The following is an 18,121-nucleotide window of genomic DNA, read 5'->3' as shown; positions in this document are numbered from 1 at the left end:
TGTTTTGTTTTGTTTTGTTTTTGATAAAACATGGGATTCTCCCCCCTTTACTTTCTCCATAGTTATAAAAAGAAAGGCAATGGGGAGAAATTCTTGAGTATCTCTAAGAGCTTGTAAAATAGCAAAAAGAAATTAAAAATGGTTCTCATATCATCATCTGGGATAACTTATTATTGGCTCCTTCTGCCCCCCTGAGATATAATAGCCATATAAAACTGTTTACGTTTAAGATATACAATGTGATGGTTTGATAGATGTATACATTGTGAAACAATTATCATGATAGAGTTATTCAACACATCCATCACCTCACATAGTTATCTTTGTGTGCGTGCATGTGTGCATGTTCATGTGTTGAGAACTTCTAATACCTACTCTTAGCAGTTTTTAAGTATAAAAATATAGTATTATTTACTATAGTCACCATGTTGTACATTAGATCCCCAGAACTTAGGGTCTTATAACTGGAAGTTTATACCTCTAAGACCACTTTAACCACCTCTTCTCACTGACTCCCTGCCTCTGACTTACTTCACTTAGCACAATGCCTCAAAGTTCATCCATATCCTCTCAAATGGCAGAATTTACTGCTTGTTCCTTGCCTTGACATGTTTCTCATTTTCACTGAAAATTTCATGAGAGTGACCTTTGTCATCCATATTACTACCAACATTCTCTACAGGATTATTTATGTATTTGGAAAGATGATACCTTTTCTTTCAGGTCTTCTCTTACTGATGTCTTACCAGGATCACCCTTAATGTCCATATTTCCACATGCACCTCAAAAATCTTCCAGATTCTACCAAATTCCCAGTTCCACAGCTACTTCTAGATTTTTAGGTCTTTGTTACAGTAGCACCGCCCACCCCACTTAATGGTAGCAATTCCTATCCTAGTCAGTTGGAGTTGCTATAGCAAAGAACCATAGCCTGGGTGGCTCATGACATGAAAATTTATTATTCACAATTCTCGAGAATGAAAGACTGAGCTGAGTATGTCAATATGGTTGGGTTTAGTGAGAGCCCTCATCTGGATTGCAGAATTCTCAGCGTATTCTTACATGGTGGAAAAGTGGGTTAGGGAGCTATCTGGGGTCTCTTTTATAAGGACACTAATCCCATTCATGAGGGGTCCACTCTCATGACCCTAATTACATCTGAAAGCCTCACTGGGGCTTAGGATTTCAGCATGTGAATTTTGGGGACACAGAAACATTCAGTCTATTGCACAATCATTGAAATAAAATATTCAGATGATAACTATAACTCCAAGTGTTAAGTCTTGTTTATATTGTTGATGGTGTGACATTGCTTAGATATGATGGTAATCAAAGAATGACCAAGGATCACAGTTTAGTACAGAGATGCCAAAAATCTTGTTGACATAAAATATTTGGCTTCTTGGTCTTCCTAGGTATCCTAGGTATCCCAAAGTGAAGTTGAATAATGGATTAAGGCCATATATTTGTGTAAAATGCAAACTGTGTTTGAATGCATCCACACCATTAGAAATCAAGGAATAATTAAGAGGACAGCTGATTTTAATGATAAGGACTTTTCTTCAGTCTCTGTGTTTTTTAAGGAGGGAACATTTATAATGTTCCATGATTTTATATTTGTCAAGTGGATCTATTAAAATGTTCATATAAAAATGACTATTTCCTTCTTTTTTCCTGAATAATACTGGCTGAATATACATATATCATCTTTTCTTTAACCATTTGTCTGTTAGTGGATACTTATGTGGTTTCCATGCCTTGATTATTATAAATAATACTGCAAGGAACATATCCTCAAGTACAGATATCCTCAGGTACAGATATATCCTCAAGACAGTGATTTCATTTTGTTCAGATATATACCCAGAAGTGGAATTGATGGATTGTATGATAGTTCCATTTTTAATTTTTAATGGAAGCTCCATACTATTTTCCATAGTGGCTACACCAATTTACATTTCCACTAATAGTGTACAAGGATTCTTTTCTCCACATTTTCACTGACACTTGTCCTTTCTTGTCTTTTTGGTTAACACTCATTCTATCAGGTGTGGAGTGATATCTCATAGTGGTTTTAATTTCCATTTTGCAGATGGTCAGTGATGTTGAGCATCCTATCTTATACCTGTTGGCCATTTGTATGACTTCTTGGGGAAAATGTCTATTCAGTTCCTTTGTCTATTTTTCCTTCTGATATTTGGTTCTTTGCTATTGAGTTGTATGAGTTTCTTATATATTTTGGATATTAACTCCTTAGAAGATATGTGATTTGTAAATACTTTCTGCCATTTTTTAGGTTGCCTTTCCATTTCATTGATCATTTATCTTGCTGTGCAGAAGCTTTTTAGTTTAATGTGGTCCGACTTGTTGATTTATACTTTTGTTGCTTATGCTTTTGGTGTCCTATCCTAAAAATCATTGCCAAGACCAATGTCAGAAAGCTTTTTAATTAGTTTTTTTTCCAGGAGTTTTATGGTTTCAGATTTTAGATTTAAGTGTTTAATTCATTTCAAATTAATTTTTCGAGTGGTATAAGAATTCAGTTTCGTCCTTTTGCATGTGAAAACCCAGTTTTCCCAAAAATGTTTATTGAAGAGACTGTTTTCCCTATTGAGTATTGGCCTCCAACAGGATAAGTTGACTGTATATTTGTGTGTTTATTTATGAGCTCTAAATTCTATTCTATTGGTCTGTGTATCTATTTTTATGCTAGTACTATACTGTTTTGACTACTGTAGCTTTGTAGTATAGTTTCAAAGCAGGAAGTGTGATGCCTCTAGCTTTGTTTCTGCCAATATTTCAACAAAATCCTAGAAAACGAAACTCAACAATACATTAAAAAGATCACACACCAAGATCAAGTGAGATTTATCCCTGGGATGAAAGGATGGTTAAACATATGCAAATCAATAAATATTGCATATCTCATTAATAGACTGAAAGATCAAAAGATCAAAATTATAGGATCTCAATAAACGCAGGAAAAGCTTTTATCAAATTTCAACATCCTTTCATGAAAAAAAAACCCTCAACAAATTGAGTACAGGAGGACTGTACCTCAATATAAGAAAGACCAACTGTAAAGAGCCCACAGCCGACAACATACTCAATGGTGAAAAGTTGAAAGCTTTTCCTTTAGGATCAGCAACAAGACAAGGGTATCTGCTCTCACTACTTCTTTTCAGCATAGTATTGGAAATTCTAGGAGTCCTCTCAAAGTACAGTCCACAGACACCAGGCAGTCCTCCAACTCTTGACACCCTTTAAGGGTGTCTGTGAAGTCACAACTCTTTTCTTAATAATCCTTACATTATTTGCCTTTTTCACTTTGTTGACATTTGCACTAATGGTCAACATAATAGCTAGATTCAAGGCAGTGACCCAAAATGTACTAATAGTCATTGTATGCTTCACCATCACACATTCATAGTTTAAAAACAAAACAAAAATAAAAAAGACAATGGCACTCAAGAATACTCCGGTGGCTAAAATAGTGACCATTGAATTACATTCCTTTTCAATAATTCAGTTGGCAAAATGGGAAATCTATATAAGGCACTTTGCTGTATACCAAATTATCATGTTGTCACAAAGACAAAATTTGTGCAGTTTGAGATGCAAGTTAAACTACTTGGGTCTTGTTTTATTTTCTTGGCATGCTATTTTTACTTGAAAAAAAATGACCAACAGAAAAAATATGGTTACTCTGACCTAGATATGAGGCAAGAAATTTTCTTGCAAATGATTAAAGAGAGAGCCTATCTTTTCAAAAAGAATAATTTGTTGTTAATGACAAAATTTAAACTTTCAGAGGAAATTAAAATTTTAGAAAACTTATATCTACCATAATGTGCTACAAATTCTTAATGCTTAAAGACTTGTCTGAGATTGGTGATGATATTAACTAGTGCACTTTTTTTTTTTTAAGATTTTATTTCTTGACAGAGACACAGCAAGAGAGGGAACACAAGCAGGGGGAGTGGGAGAGGGAAAAGTGGGCTTCCCGCAAAGCGGGGAGCCTGATGTGGGACTCTATCCCAGGACCCTAGGATCATTACCTGAGCCAAAGGCAGACACTTAATGACTGAGCCACCTAGAGGCCCACTTTTTAAAAAAATATCATAGTGTGATGAAATGTGTCAACATTTGGAATATCTGCATTACTCATTGATTCAGTTTCCCAAATAACAATGCATTGTGTTATAGAATTATGCATGGGTAAAAATGTTATTCAAAGTTCAAGATAGACCATTAGATTTTAGTTTAAGAGAATGTAAAGGGGCACCTGAGTGGTTCAGTCATTAAGCGTCTGCCTTCGGCTCAAGTCAGGATCCCAGGGTCCTGGGATTGAGCCCCACATAGGGCTCCCTGCTTGGCGAGTGGGAAGCCTGCTTCTCCCTCTCCCACTCCCCCTGCTTGTGTTCCCTCTCTCACTGTGTCTCTTTCTGTTAAATAAATAAAATCTTAAAAAGAGAGAGAGAGAGAGAATGTAAAATTTATTGATATGATTTCAGAGACTTCATTATATCTACTCTTTAGGAAACTACTTGTTGAGATTTGCTGTAGTATCAAAAAGGAATATTTACAACTATACTCTCCTTTTTCAGTTATGTATGTGTGAGGTTACGTTTTCTTCATATATTTCAACCAAAATATCATTTTGTAGCAGATTGAATACCGAAGTAGATAACAAAGTCTAATTTTATTTTCTTAAGCCAGACATTAAAAAGATATACAAAAATATAAAATAATCTCATTCTTGTAACTTTTTGTTTTGGAAATAGTTATTTTTCATAAAAATGTTATTTATATTAATTTGCAAAGGGTTTATTATTGTAACTTAAAAATTAATAGATTTTCTCACTTTAATTTTCCAATAGATATAATGCATATCAACAAAAACTCTTTGGGATGCTTAATAATGAATGTACAGGGGACTTGATTTCAAAAAAAAACCCTTAAGAATCACTACCCTAACAAATTATTCCTGGGGAATTTTGCATGTGAATACCATGAAGCTGTACCAAGCAAGTTAATATATTCAGCCGTGGATTAGGATGACCAGATTTCAATGTAAAATTGGGCATAATGACCAATAACAGTCACATAAATTATTAGGAGAAATCAAAAAGAAAATCAAAGCTTTAAAAGTTTGCTTAGTACCTTGTTCATATGCACAGATGACTCCTGGATTTGGTTACTGACCTGTGGCAGTGAATTGGCCTTGGTTTCCTAGGGAGGCTGTTTGCTTTACCATGTCACACGCACACTTTTTTGATCTCCGATACTCATCGTCTGTCTGACTTCCTTGTGCTTAATCCTCTGACATATGACTTGTTTCTTTGTCTACTTTTTATCACGTGATTGCATCAGGATTCTTTGAAATCAGTATGGGGAGTGATCGTCAGACTATAATGTGGATTTAAGTGCATTTCCTTATCAAAGTAAGTGGAATTATGTGGCATTCTTATGTCATCAGTTGAAGCACTGAATCTTAGACTATGTTTTATCTAACTTTACATTATAACATAGTTAAGTATTATTTCCTAATATAGAACATAAAAACAAAAGAAGTAAAAAGTTGTACAAGATCTTGATAAGTAAGCAGCTGGATAAAATAGAGAAAGGAAAGGAAGGTATCTTCCTGCTGCTTTTCTGATGTCAGTGTTTGGCTTTGTGAGCTTTAAATTTCTTTTCTCATTTCCTTTTTCCCTGGGACTCTCTTTTCTCAGCTAGAGTTTAATATAACTGAAGGGTGCTACCAATATAGTAAAGTTACCTGTGCTCAAATTCATCTTCACCATTTACTTGGCCTTGATCAAGTAACTTTAGCTGTTTGTGCTCTATTTCCCTTTCTATTAAATGAGGATAATAAGTGGATCTGTTTCATTGAATGAAGATTAAGTGAAACAATGCATGAACCATGCCCAGTGTTCTGCCTGCCACCCATTGAGTCCTCCATGAATATCAGCTATGATTCTCTACTTTTACTCTGGCAGTTTCATTTCAACTGTGCATTAAATGGATGGGAAAATAAAGAACTCAATCACATCATTCAACAATTGCATATTGAACAATTATTATATACCAGGCATCGTGCTAGTAATGCTCGGGATACAAAGATGGATAAAAACATGTCCATGAGGGTGGAGGCTATGTCCTTGTAGCCCATTACTCTATTTCTAGTCTTTCTCAGAGTGCCTGACATATGGTAGATGTTTAACAAGTATGTGCCAATAAGCAAACAACCAACTGTATGAAGTAAGTGTAATTACTCTCACCATTTTATGGATGAATAAGCTGAGACTTGGAAAGGAAGAACCATCCAGGGTCACCCAGGTAGTAAGTCACAGAATCAGAACTGAAACCACCTCTGTTTGATTCACCTTGGAGCTAGTACCTACGCTGCATCTCCAGGAAGGGAATGCTAGCACTAGCTACCCATGCTGCTCAAGAAGTGTGGATTTGCTTCCTTTGTTCCTAATTGTCAAGGCATACCATTGCCTGCAGATAAACCAAATGCTTAATAAAATATTCCCTAAGTATGTGAGTATCCATCTTAAGGAGGATGGAGCAGTTAACATGAGACATGTTAGTGGAACTTACATTCCAACCAGAGGGACAGACACGAAACAATGAGATATGAGATCACCCTTGAGATGAATACTCCATAGGAGCGTATGTCAGAGGTTCTGACTTAACCTGGCACACTGGTCAGGAAGGCTTCCCCAATGAAGGGATTTTTAAATTGAGCTCTGAAGGCTAGTAGAACAGAATTAACTAGAAAGGAAGTGGAGAAAGAGCATTTCTTGCAGAATAGTGTGTCCCCAAGACTTCTTTGGGGCATTACAGTAAAAGGAAAATGGCCAGTGTGCTATACCCAGAGAGTGAGTTAGGCAGTAAGATGACATGAAGCTATAGAGACAGGTTAGGGCCACAACTTCCAGGGCTTCAAAGCCAAGTCAATGTTGGCCTTTTCCTAAGTGCAGTGGGTTTTAGAGAAGAGAGTAATGTGATAAGATACACAATTTAGAAACATCACAATATGAAAGGAGGCCGGTGAGAACTTTGTTGAAAGAAGATGGGAGTATGGACCAGGAGGGGGGCACAGGAGATGGAGACAAGTGAGCAAAAATGGATTTTATAGACTTGGTGACTTAGATCTGAAATGAACAGTAGGCAGATCCAGGTTTGATGAAACCCAAAGCTTATGGAATTAGGGAGCTCCTCGAAATGGACTTACTGTATAAGGAAAAGTTTCTAGATAGCTGGGGAAATCGAGGACAACGTATGAAGATGCAATGAGGCCTGGATGAAGAAAGAGAGGCTTCTCTGTCTGCATTCCTTCTTACAAAGGGAAAATACTTTGTCCAGAATCCTTCCCAGCATTCACTCTGAAATGTAGGAAAGTAGGTAGAAAAAATAGAAAACTGCTTTCTAATTTGGAGACTCTCTGATTATGGCGGGTAGAAAACAATTTAGGTAAATTCATTATCTGCAAGTTAAGAAGGGCATCCATACCATGCACTATTAATAAGATATAACTATTGTCTAACAAGATACTTTTGAAATACTAATATATGCTCAGACACAGAGATAAACTGAGCTGTCCTCAACAAAACTGGGACAGTGGCCACTCTGTATTATGGACACAAATGACGGGTAGTTTCCCTCTTTTCCCCACATCTCTATAGTCGCCCCTCAAGAAGATGAGTTCCAGCTGTCCTTCGGTTACCAGTTGATGGGCTCTGACTCATTTTTTGCCAACAGTTGGCACCTGTTTTCTGTCAGCTGACTGGCACTGCAGCATTTTCCACTAAGAGGAAGAGAAGGCATGAGCTGTGAGCTTTATCACAGAAATGATCAGGCACATGGGGATCATAAGCCTTACTTCTGATAGAACCTGGAGTCAAACTGGGAAGTTATTAACTAAGCTAGAAAATAATGTCTACCCAAGTGAACTAACACTGGTCCTGGAAGATGGTCTAGGGAAAAAATGATTCTGTCTGGAGAAATGCATCCACATCTTGGAAAGTTACAATGGACTCCAGTATACTAAAAAGACTTCTGAAAAAGACAATGAAGAAATGCAAAAATCTCAGTTTTTAATTCAACATTTTACAGAAGTACATGACCAGGAAATCCTTTTTCTACACACACACACACACACACACACACACACACACACACTCTCTCATCTCACTCCCATATACCTGCGCACAGACCCCACGGATCAATACACTACAGAGCACACTAAAACACTTCAGGGAAACAAAGGACAAATTAACATCAATGTAGGAAGGCCAAGGAACTGGAAGGGAAATAAAATGTCCCAACATAGTGGGAAAACTCTGAGAGTTTGTGCCTAGACTGTAATGTCCTAATTCTCAATACTATTTGGCAGCTCTGGGTCTACAATACACATAAATTCATGAAGATGATTTTTTATTTAAAGGATGCTTGAGCTGTCAGGCTGGCCTGTTGTCCCCCTAAGAGAAGAAATTTTATTTATTCCAAGATAGGTCAAGGAGTGATGACTGACAAGGACAACTCCCTGTACCACTTTTAGATTTATTGGGATCTCTAAAATTGGAGGTAAAGAAACAATATCAAATCTATCTAGCTGTTTCTGGAAGCATGAAATTACCCATTAAGGCATCAATTCAAACAATTTAGATATAAAGTTAAAAACACATTAGCATAGTGAAAAGATGGGTTCAGAGAGACTAGTTTTAAAATCCTGGCTTATCCATGTGACTTTGGGCAGGTGATTTAGCCTTCCTGGATCTCAGTTTCTGTATCTGTAAAAGCACTTCAGTTGCAGAATTATACAAACATTAGAAATAGTAGGTCTTATTCTTAATGAATTAACTCATCCTTGTGAAAATATATAATGTGTGTGTTTAATATATTGTAGTAATAATCTAATAAAAGTTATTTCTATTATTTCAAATAGCAGAAAAGAACTGATTGTATAAGATACACAGAGCTCATTGGATTCTTATACTATAAATATCTTTTAAAATTATGTCACCTTTCTATCTTGCAATATAAGGTATACAACTTGGATTCTGGAATAACTGCCAAGTTAAAATCTCAACTCGACCACTGAGTATCTGTTGTGACCGTGAACAAACCACATTACCTCTTACACCCTCAACTTCCTTATCTACAATGCAGGGACAATAACATTATTTGTTTCCTATTTGTTGTATAATCCTTAAACGAATTCAGTTAGAAAATGGACTGTGCCTTGCATATAGTTAAAAACTCATTGCTTTTCATTGTTTTTAATACTAATGTTCAATGCTGGATAAAATGTTTATATTTGAAAAACTGGTATTACAACTCATTACACAAAAGAAGATTGGACATAAGACAAAATTAAACAAATGATTTCCTTGATACCTCCTTGCTCTTTACTTGTCAGCTCTGGCTTTCCCTGGCCTAGGGTAACTGCTCTTTTTTTTTTTTTTTTTAAGATTTTATTTATTTATTTGACAGACTGAGAGAGATCACAAGTAGGCAGAGAGGCAAGCAGAGAGAGGGGAGGAAGCAGGCTCCCTGCTGATGCGGGGCTTGATCCCAGGACCCTGAGATCACGACCTGAGCTGAAGGCAGAGGCTTAAGCCACTGAGCCACCCAGGCGCCCTGGTAACTGTTCTTTTAATGCCAGCTGTCACTCTGAGCACTCCTTGTCATGTAGTCTACTCTACATTGGCTACAATGCCAGTGTGAGAAGAAGGTTTACATCAGAATGACAGTTCCCCAGGCAACACCATCTTGAACAGTGAAAATTTATGGTATTCCTCTCTTTTTCATTGATTCCAATATTTTTTTTCTGTATTGAAGTTGTAGATAAGAGCTACAAATTCGAATCTGTTTGGCTCTAAAGTCCATTTTCTTTTCATGACACCACAATAATAAGAGCAGCAGTTTCACTAGTAATAAAAACTGACATTTATTGAACTTTTACTAGGTCCAGGAGCTATGCTAAATTATTTATCTGCATTATCTTATTTAATCCTAGTAGCAAACCTGAAGTGGTAGACTTCTTTGTTATAAATGAGGAAATAAGGCTCAGAGAGATGAAGTAACCTGCTCAAGGGCACAGAACGGGGAGACGGGAGAGCCCAGATTCAGATTCACTTGTGGCTGTCTTGAGAGCCCACACCTCTCACCACTGTGGTTGGTATTACAATTTCAGACTTTTGGGGGGGCCCTTTAATGATTAGAATAATATCCTTTACAGCAACCAATTGATAAGCTTGTAGGGCCTTGTGGTTTCTGTAAGTAAAAAGAACATCATTAACAAAAAGGCAACAGATTCAGGACTGTTCATTCATGTTTAGTAGATGCTGGTAAGGAATGATCAGAGCCACGGAGTGAACATTCAGATAAACAGAGTGAGCTCCATCTACCTGTGGGAGAGATAAGTATCTGTTGGGAAAGACAAGATCTCAACAGTGCATTTTCTTCGTTCTGATTCTCTCTGATAAAATAACTAGAAATAGCCCATACATTTCTCTTTCACTTCAAGCCCCTTAAAAATTTTGGTTCAAAATTTGTACTATCCAAAAATCACTACATCTTCCAAAACAAACTGGCACACTACTGTGGAACACCCAAGTGACACCTGCTGTAAACTGAAAATTGTGCATGAAGTAGGGAGAGTGCTAGACCCTCTCCAAGAATGAGTTTCAGGGTGGGCCCTGGTGGTGTCTGGAAAAAAAGTGATGATGTGGGGCACTTGGGTGGCTTAGTTCATAAGGTGTCTGCCTTTGGCTCAGATCATGATCCCAGAATCCTGAGATCAAGTCCCACATTGGGCTCCCTGCTCAGTGGGGAGCCTGCTTCTCCCTCTCCCTCTGTCCCCCTGCTCATGCTCGCTTTATCTAAAATAAATAAAATCTTAACAAAAAAAGTGACAATGCAACAAGTAACTATAATGGATTTAAGGTAAAGCCCAAAGGCTATTTTGCTTACTTCAAAACATCATCTAGATTTCTAAATCCCTTGTCAATGGGGCTTCTAGGGACAGGGATGAAGGGATGGAAGGTGGAAGGGAATAATCACAACAACCCTCCAGGAATAAATCCGAGAAGGTTTCCCCTACACTCTTCAATGAACAAGAGCTCCTTTTGAGCTTGTGACCCCCCTCTTCAGGTAAATATTCAATTAAGATACTTGCAATATGGGCTTAGATGAAGGTAGAGAGTGCGTAGGTTTTGGAGGAGAGTGGAAGGGCTTTATGGAGTTCCAGACTGCAGATTGTGTGGAAATAACACACCTGCTAGAGGCTCAGCATAGAAACCAGGAAAGTGGGAATGCCTGGCTCGCTCAGTCAGTTAGGCGTCTGCCTTCAGCTCAGGTTGTGATCCCAGGGTCCTGGAATGGAGTCCTGCATCAGTCTCGTTGCTCAGTGGGGAGTCTGTTTCTCCCTCTCCCTTTGCCCCGCCCCTCTGCTTGTACTCTGTCTCAAAAGAAACCAGGAAAGTGATTTCTGCTTCCCTCAGACATGCTATGACTAATAACTATAGTCAACTCCTTGTCATTAATTGATGATCGAGTAATGTTTTCATGGTATCTATGTGTAGCAATATTCAGGTAACGCAGACTTTACAAATGCACAGACTGCAATCCAAAAAATAATGCAAAAATTACTTCATTTTTTTTTTATTAGAGATCTTTGTTTCTATTAAGCATTGCCTTTCTAATAAGTAGTGTAAACTTGATCTGAGCCAATCAAGTTTTCTTTCCTTGTCCTGGGGTTGCATCTAACTTCTGAGAGAGGTTAATGGAAGTATCAAGACATTGGATGGGGTAGAAATGGGGGAGTAAGAGAGCATAGATTTCTGTTTTGAATTATCTTCTACCAATGATATTATCAGTTGAAACATCAGTTCTAGTCTTTGGGAAGTCCTGGGCTGGATCCGTGTCACTTTATGTGACTCTCAGTTATGTGTGAGTCACTCTGCTCTCTCCTGTTACCTCCTAAATAAATTACCCATAAAAAAATCATTCACAAATAAGAAGGAAGTTGAGGGAAATTGGAGCGGGAGGCGAACCATAAGAGACTATGGACTCTGAAAGACAACCTGAGGGTTTTGAAGGGGCGGGGGTGGGAGGTTGGGGAACCAGGTGGTGGGTTATAGGGAGGGCATGTATTGCATGGAGCACTGGGTGTGGTGCACAAACAATACTGTTATGCTGAAAAAATAAATAAATTTAAAACTGAAAAAAAAATCATTATCTTAGCTCTGATTTCAGCATGAACTAAGCTAAGGCATAACTTTAAAAATGACAATTTTAAAGTTTGGACCAGGTCTTTGTTTAGCTATGGGATCAACATTAAAAGGTGTATGATTTAATATTAGCTTTTTGTGTGTATGTGCTCTAGACTCAGGAAGGCACAATTTGAAAGGGATGGATGATATTGGTAGTATAGTGTTCAAATGGAAATTTTATTGTATAGTCAGTTTCGCTGGCACAGTAAGGCTGCATGACAAACTACCTCAAGACTCAGTTGCTTACAAGTATTTATTCTCATGCTCCTAAGTTGCCATGGTGACAAGTGCAACTTATTTAGGCAGCTGTGAGTTGGCTGGATTTGGTTCCATAATGTGAATCTGCTCCATATACATTTGTTCTGGAAACAGGCTGTAGGGACAGTAGTTCCCAGAGGCATATACTCTTCTCATAGCACTAGAACACTGAAAAGCAAGAGACAAGCCAAACTGTGCAGGCAAATTGAAGGTCTTTGCTTGCATCACATCCATTGGCTAAAATAAATCACTGGGTCAAGCTCAACATAGATGGCCCAGGAAACTGCACCCAGTCCACAGGCTTTGAGGGAGTTGAGTAAATAATAATCATCATCATGTGTATTAGTACTGTAGCCTTGTAAAATTAGGAGGCCGTTAGGAAAACATTCTTCTTCTTCCTTATGGATTTGAAATTGTATTTAAGAAGTAACACTTATCGTCGTATGTATTTGGATTTGTACTTGCAGCCTGCATATGGCTAATCTAAAAAATTACCTCATGGGCATTCAAAGCAAAATAGAGAGCTATCTTCAGCTCTCCTAGTGGGTAGACTTTGAAGATGGCTGGATTTCAAGGACAAAAGCCAGATAGAAGTGTTCTTCTGGAATTCTTGAAAAAATTATTTTAGTTTGACTGAGTATTTATGATTCGGGAGAAAGGAATGGAGTCTGGGGAAAAACCAACCCCCTTTGAGGAAGAGGTCAGGTTCTGAAGTAGTAGGGTGGACATTCTAGCGATGGAGGTTTGAAGCAGGAGACGAATGTACACCTGAGGATGGGAGATCGAAGTTGGAAGTTTCTGATGAAGTGGCCTCTGGGGAGAGTCGAATGCTGAGCTACTGTAGCTGGCCTATAAAGAAATCATTTTCGACAAACTGTTGCAAGTCCTTTCACACGTAGTCAGTCCCTTTAGTTTTTGTTCTTTTTTTCCTCAACACTTCAGTGAAGGCTCAGTCCTATAACTTTGGATGTTATGAAAAAAGAAAAAGACTGAGCTATGAAGGAAAATGAAAATACTTATTAAGGTAAATTCTTAAATTGCCTTTGAGAAAGCCCGTTTTTCTCAAAAGAAATTAGCATCTTAATATAAACCCTCAACTTTTCTTTTTTTACAGTTCATTTGGAAAACATAGTAAGAGAAGGGGATCTTGTTTTTGTGGGAAACATGAGCTTTTTTTCTTTGGACGTAGTGAGAAACCATTTATTCTTCTGATGAATAAGCATATTTTACATATTCTGGTTAATACATCAAGTGTGTAATGTGGGTGTTCCCTTAAAAATGCTAAGACAACACATGTTAAATTCGACTACACATTGTATTAGGCTATTAGACAAATATCACTTTTAATATTGCAACACATACATATTATACTTTTTTTTCACTGACAGAGGAACATGCCTTTCAAAAATATTTTATTGGATGAAACTTTCTTATTCTCAGGAAATTTTTGGTTCTTTAATATAATTTATTATGCCTTTTAAAATTCTGATAAAAGCATTGGTACATTATAAATACCTGTAAAGAAAATAGAGTTTAAAATTCCGAGGGAATTATTATATAAGTTTCCTCTTTTACATTTTCACAGAAATCCACACAGGCACTAAGAAAGACTGACAAAAATATATTATGCCTGAACAATATACTCCAGGTTGGAAACATTCAAACATGACTTTATTTAAATATTAAAGCTTCTCTAGAGTGAAACTTTGGCTACAATCCAATGCGTTGGTTGGCATCTTAACCAGGAAAAGATACGTTAGAAGGATAACAAAGAAAGCTTCATACAGTGAGCGTGAGAGTAGGAAAGGGGGAAAGAAGAGTTTTTGTTTATTACCATTCATTGGCCTCTCTGGGCCTTAGCTTTGTTTTTTTAGTTGACAACTTAACTAATAACTCTCTGGTTCTTTCTGGCGTTAGGACTTCTTGATGTGCTGCAATTTTCAAAATTCTGTCCAACACTCTGTCTCAAACAACATGTGAAACTTCTAAGGATAGAGTGATACTGCAGTTGTTTGAGGGAAAACATCCTTGAAGCATCATGGGGATTGCTCTGCAAATACTCCTCTTGTGCACAAATACAAACGGTAGGCTAGGAGGTGAAGCTTGGGCTTACCCACCACACTTCAAACCATAGCAAGTGACAGACTCCAGTGTTCTCTTTCTGCTTGTTCATCTGTAGCATCCTGAAGTTCCAACTTCACAAAAGAATTACGAACAGCAAATGCAGTGGGAGAATGCCGGCATTGTGGGTGACGGGAGCCTTTGTGAGCGCCTAGAAATTGGGAGGCTAGGGGTTGGCAGCTCATGAATTCAGTATAGATGGTATCCGGGGGAGGCAAGATGAAACAAATATACCGAACTGAATTTCAGAGGTACTTTTAGAGATCTCAAATGCCATTTTTCCCCACCTATAATTTAACCAGATCATGGCAAGTTCTCATAGTTATTGATTATACAGATCTTACCTGAAAGAAGTAGATGATTTTTTTTTCTGAATGCATTTACACTTTGTATGTGTTGTTTCATGCAGCAGTGGGAAAAATGAAACGCTTGTTGGGTGCTGACCAGTAGGGTTGCTACAGTGAGCAACACGGAGCGGGGCACGTTGGGAACCCGGCACTCAAATCTAGCTGGGCAGCTGCTATGCAGCTGTGCCAGGAGGGAAAATGGGTCTGAGAATCAAACTTTATGTGAAATTTCATATTTTCAGTAATCACTCACATTTTGAATCATTTGACATGCCGAACAAAATCTACAAATGGGACAAATGGGACCTGTGGACTGGAGTTTGTGGCCTCTTGAGTTAAATCCTGGAAGAAATTTGGTAAACAATTGAATACCATCAAATGTGAGATTGGGGAAGAGCCTTCAGTGGCAAGGAATGAACACTCAGTCTTAAAGATCCAGAAAAACTTGTTTAAATGAATATAATTTAAAAGAAAAATCTCCCCTTGACTCTCCCTATTATAAATATTTTCCTGTTTACATTGGTTCTCTGTGTCGTGAGTGGTTTCCTGTTAGTACTGTTAAAAAAATATATATGACTAGGAATTTGCCGAGTCCCAAGTGTAAGTTTTATTCTAAGAAAGTAATATGGATTAGTTCTCTCAGTATGCAGTTTGTGGCTGAGAAAGGAAATAGGTAACAAAAACCTTCATAAGGGGAAACCTCCATAAGGGGACAGAGCACACACAGGTCCTGGACACCTTTAGAGTCACAGAGCCCTCTACACGGCTCACTAAGCAAAGAAAAATGGTCTAAAACTGCTCAAACTGGGTAACACAGATTTCGAGGACTGTTTCTGGATCTCAATGACTCTCCTTCCGGAAACGGCCAAATGACCACTCCCTGAATGCGTAGTACTAGGAGGTAGAAAAGCCAAGGGTATGGGTCTAGTTGAGAACTCTTTCACTTAGAAATGTTCTGAACCCTCTTGGGCATCACAGCTCAAAGAACCATGTGGCAAAGACAAGGGACAAGTTATAAGAGCAGTTTTCTTTGCCCTCATTCCTTGCAGATTATGTCTTCAAATTAATCTCTAGTCCAGGGGATGCCTTTTCTTTTGAGAAATGAAATGGGAGGGCTCAAGGAGGCATTCTAGTGTGCTGTGAGGACCATAAGCAAAATGAACTGTGGCTCCAGAAAGAACACAACATTTCACTTGTGCACGCAGGGAAGATATGTTTTGAAGGAGCCATGATCAATTCAGGAAGTGGGATTTTCGACCTGAGCTCATCCCTTTTACATATCTAGTTTGGGAAGCAAAAGCAAAAGTACCACCAAAGGATATTATAAGCATAAGAACCAATGGCAAAAACAACCACTTCAGACACAGGCAAAAATCTAAAGGGAAGGAGGAAGCATGAATATTTCCAACTCAGGACCACGCACGGATGTCAATTTTCTTCCCTCAGAATGTCCACCAGAGCCTGCAGCAGCCGGTCGTCTCTGTGCTTATAAGGTTTCGTGTTATAGAAAACATCAACGTAGTCGTTATATAGACTGTCCTCAGAGTCTTTAAGCTGGGAAGGCTTGTTCAGCTTTTCCAGGGCTTCATAGAAATTTTCATAAGGGATGTGGAGCTTTGCACTTGGAGACTTCTTTGGTGATTGCTTTGGGGGTGAGTTTTTGCTGAAAGCACTTTGTAGGAGTCTCAGCATAGCCTCCGATGGGGCGGCCTCCACCAGCTCATCCCTTCTGCCCCCTGAACTGCTGCCATTGGGGCTTTTTGATGCAAGAGGGTTCTTTTTCAAGTTCTCTTGCGTAGGCTGCTCCTACAACACAGAATGCCACCGACAAAAGGAAGAAAAGTCCTCTTTAGAGCAAAGCAAGCCAGATGTAGCCCACACCTACTGCCTACTCCATGGGAGACCATTGGAGAAGCAGAGAGAGCATGAGGCTTAGAAACATACTAACTCAGGGATCAGTCTTCATTTTTGTGCTTACTGATATACCCCTGACACCTGTTTCATCTCTCTGAACTTCGCCTATAAAATGGGACCAAGAATACTTTAATGTCTGGTGGTTTTGAAGACTGAATGATGTATGTATTGCTCTCCTTCATTTGTCAGCCTGTTGTAGTGGAATTCATTTATTAAATACATTTAGGGTATTTAATAAAGCGAACCATAACAGACTATGGACTCTGAAAGACAACCTGAGGGTTTTGAAGGGGCAGGGGTGGGAGGTTGGGCGAACCAGGTGGTGGGTAATAGGGAGGGCACGTATTGCATGGAGCACTGGGTGTTGTACAAAAGCAATGAACACTGTTACGCTGAAAAAATAAATTAATTAATTAAAAAAATAAAAATAAATAAATTTATAAATTTTGGATGAAAGGAAAAAAATTTTAAATACTATAGCTTCATCTTATGGAAAGCAAATAGTTGACCATTCCTACTCCCTTTCCTCCCTGCCCATGTTTTGGGATGATATTAAAATATTTAATAAGTCCCAGAGAAGGCACTAACAATGCTGCATCTGGAAGAAGTTTCTTGGAGGCCCCTTGTTCTGTCAGGAGCTACCCTTTCAGCCCCTGAGTTTTAAAAAGGGGTCTTGGGAGAGACTAGGGTGATGGACCGGCGAGGGCAGAACTGGATAGAGCAAAGAAGAAGTTCTTTGTCAACCATTGTGGAAGTATCTCAACATTTTCACAACTACTATGTCTTATTAATAGCCCTTAAGGAATCTTGGAGGGAGAAATACCCACAAAGTCAGCTTGCCTCCGGGACTGTGAAGAGAAGGTCCTTGGAAAGGGGGACAGGGGAGTAGGGGGGAGAAGCTACTTTGCAGAATATAAATGGAGGCAGAATCTGAGCTGAGGACCTCACACAGCTACTTTATAAGTTTCTTAAATAAATATTATGTCTTTGTATCTTCCAAAATACCCATCACTGAGTCAGACGTCAGGAAAACTCATTCTGGGAATTCTGATAACTTACTTCTTACATCTGAGGCTCTGTGCTAGATGCTGTGCAATTAAGAGATAAAGAAAATGGGGTGTCTTCCCACGGTCTGATAAGGGAGAAGCCAGCAACCTCAGTGAGCTGACACTGACAGGAATGGGAGTGACTGAC

General features: G+C 38.4%; 1 protein-coding gene across 2 annotated transcripts in view; it reads right to left on the bottom strand.

The window, feature by feature from the left end:
* Window positions 1–13,748: 13,748 nt before the first annotated feature.
* PCSK1 (proprotein convertase subtilisin/kexin type 1) overlaps window positions 13,749–18,121 on the bottom strand; it is a 42,137-nt gene continuing 37,764 nt past the window's right edge. For both annotated transcript variants that reach the window (XM_046000932.1, XM_046000933.1), the window contains one exon: window positions 13,749–16,819. In XM_046000932.1, the coding sequence (XP_045856888.1) occupies window positions 16,442–16,819 (378 nt within the window). In that variant the 3' untranslated portion in view covers window positions 13,749–16,441. The remainder of the gene's footprint in view (window positions 16,820–18,121) is intronic.

This window comes from Meles meles, chromosome 3, assembly GCF_922984935.1.
Source record: "Meles meles chromosome 3, mMelMel3.1 paternal haplotype, whole genome shotgun sequence".
Taxonomy (NCBI): domain Eukaryota; kingdom Metazoa; phylum Chordata; class Mammalia; order Carnivora; family Mustelidae; genus Meles; species Meles meles.
This window is presented reverse-complemented; position numbering and strand designations above follow the sequence as displayed.